This window comes from Penaeus monodon, chromosome 25 (assembly GCF_015228065.2).
Source record: "Penaeus monodon isolate SGIC_2016 chromosome 25, NSTDA_Pmon_1, whole genome shotgun sequence".
Classification (NCBI taxonomy): Eukaryota; Metazoa; Arthropoda; class Malacostraca; order Decapoda; family Penaeidae; genus Penaeus; species Penaeus monodon.
In genome coordinates this window covers 33382717-33384169 of record NC_051410.1, presented here as the reverse complement: position 1 = coordinate 33384169, position 1453 = coordinate 33382717, and the positions used below count along the sequence as shown (strand labels likewise).

General features: G+C 42.8%; 1 protein-coding gene across 1 annotated transcript in view; it reads right to left on the bottom strand.

The window, feature by feature from the left end:
- The window catches only part of LOC119589156, a gene marked incomplete in the record, with an annotated part of 81195 nt that overhangs the window by 29196 nt on the left and 50546 nt on the right, over nucleotides 1–1453 (bottom strand). Inside the window, 1 exon segment of the mRNA XM_037937735.1 lies at nucleotides 1–124. Coding sequence (XP_037793663.1) covers nucleotides 1–124 — 124 coding nt within the window.

The window sequence follows — 1453 nt, the reverse complement described above, 5'->3', positions numbered from 1 at the left end:
ATAGTGGTGGTGGGGCAATGGCGGCAGGGGGGGCCAAGTCCCGCCCTTCCACCCCGCTCGGCAATGGCTTCGGTTGACCAAGTTTAGCGTGTGGGGTCGCTGCGCCGTGACGGTGGGTCGAGTACTGCAAGGGGGAGGTTAGTAAGACACTTGATAAGCCCAGGCTAAATGTAAGGTATGGCTGCCATGCAAAATCGGCTAAAATGTAGTTTTCTCTTGCCAGGCAGCCCTTCAGACTTGCAAAGTTAGTACAAACCTGATAATTAGCCCTGACTACATACTAGTTAATCCAGTACCCTTGGTGGTTAATTTGGATCATTTGAAGCTTCCATCGAAGAGAATATATCAATAAAGATGTAATTCCAAATGGTCCAAATTGGATGGTAAAGTCAGACCATACATTCTAGGACAAAGCGTAATCAATGATTTATATATATTGTCTCTTTATATGCATGACAGGGAGCAATGCCGAAAATCAAGCAACACTCATAAATATCAAACTTAATGTGACAGACGATAACCGCAAAATAGCAATACAGATAAGTGGGCCTTTACTCCCGAAGAACACTCATTTTGCAATGCACACACGGCAGAGAAAACCAATCGGCAAAGGAGGCAGCCTGCCTTTCCCATGGGTAGGTTTACATTTTTTTACGGCCAGGCGTTGCGACCACAGGGACGCTCCTGACACGTAAACGCAAGTCTGTCTGTCATTTCATGCTTTGTCCTTGAACGTGACCGACCATCCACACCATCTAATAATTAGTTCTAGCAATATGCATAGAAATTCTTGGTAATTACTCTCTGCAATCCCACAATATGACCAAACACTCTGGATCAGTCTAGACTACACGCTAGATGGTAAGCAGTATATATTATACATAAACTAAACCCCCATACATTTCGGATTCTGAACATACTACATGACTGCAGTTCGTCGTGACATTTTCTTCGAGAGTGCAAGCAATTACATTCTGCCATCCAGCAGCTAGACTTGACCAATCAGTGCCCAATCTAGAGTAAATGATAAATTGGCATAGATCATATGTTGCCACCGCCCATAGCTTATGCCACCCAACCACCTTGAAGCCTTACATTACATGCCATACTCCATTAAGCTTCAAATGTACTCTACTTGGACTTCAAATTATATTAACAACTCATATTTTGCATAAGTAATTACATATTAGACTTACAATATACAGACCCATTGTTTCGCCTTTAACCCAACTTCACACATTCACACTCGTACAATTCTACACATACTCGCCCATACATAATTAACACACATTATTCAGGGAACAAACTCTAAGGCTTCAGTTCGATGGCAAGCCTCTGTGAGATCCAATACCCATGCCCTGTCTTAACCCTGCAGAAAGACTCAATTCATTCGATTCTTTACTAAAAAAAAAAGGTGTCAAGGGCTTCACGATCCCTGGAGAGCTTTCGCATT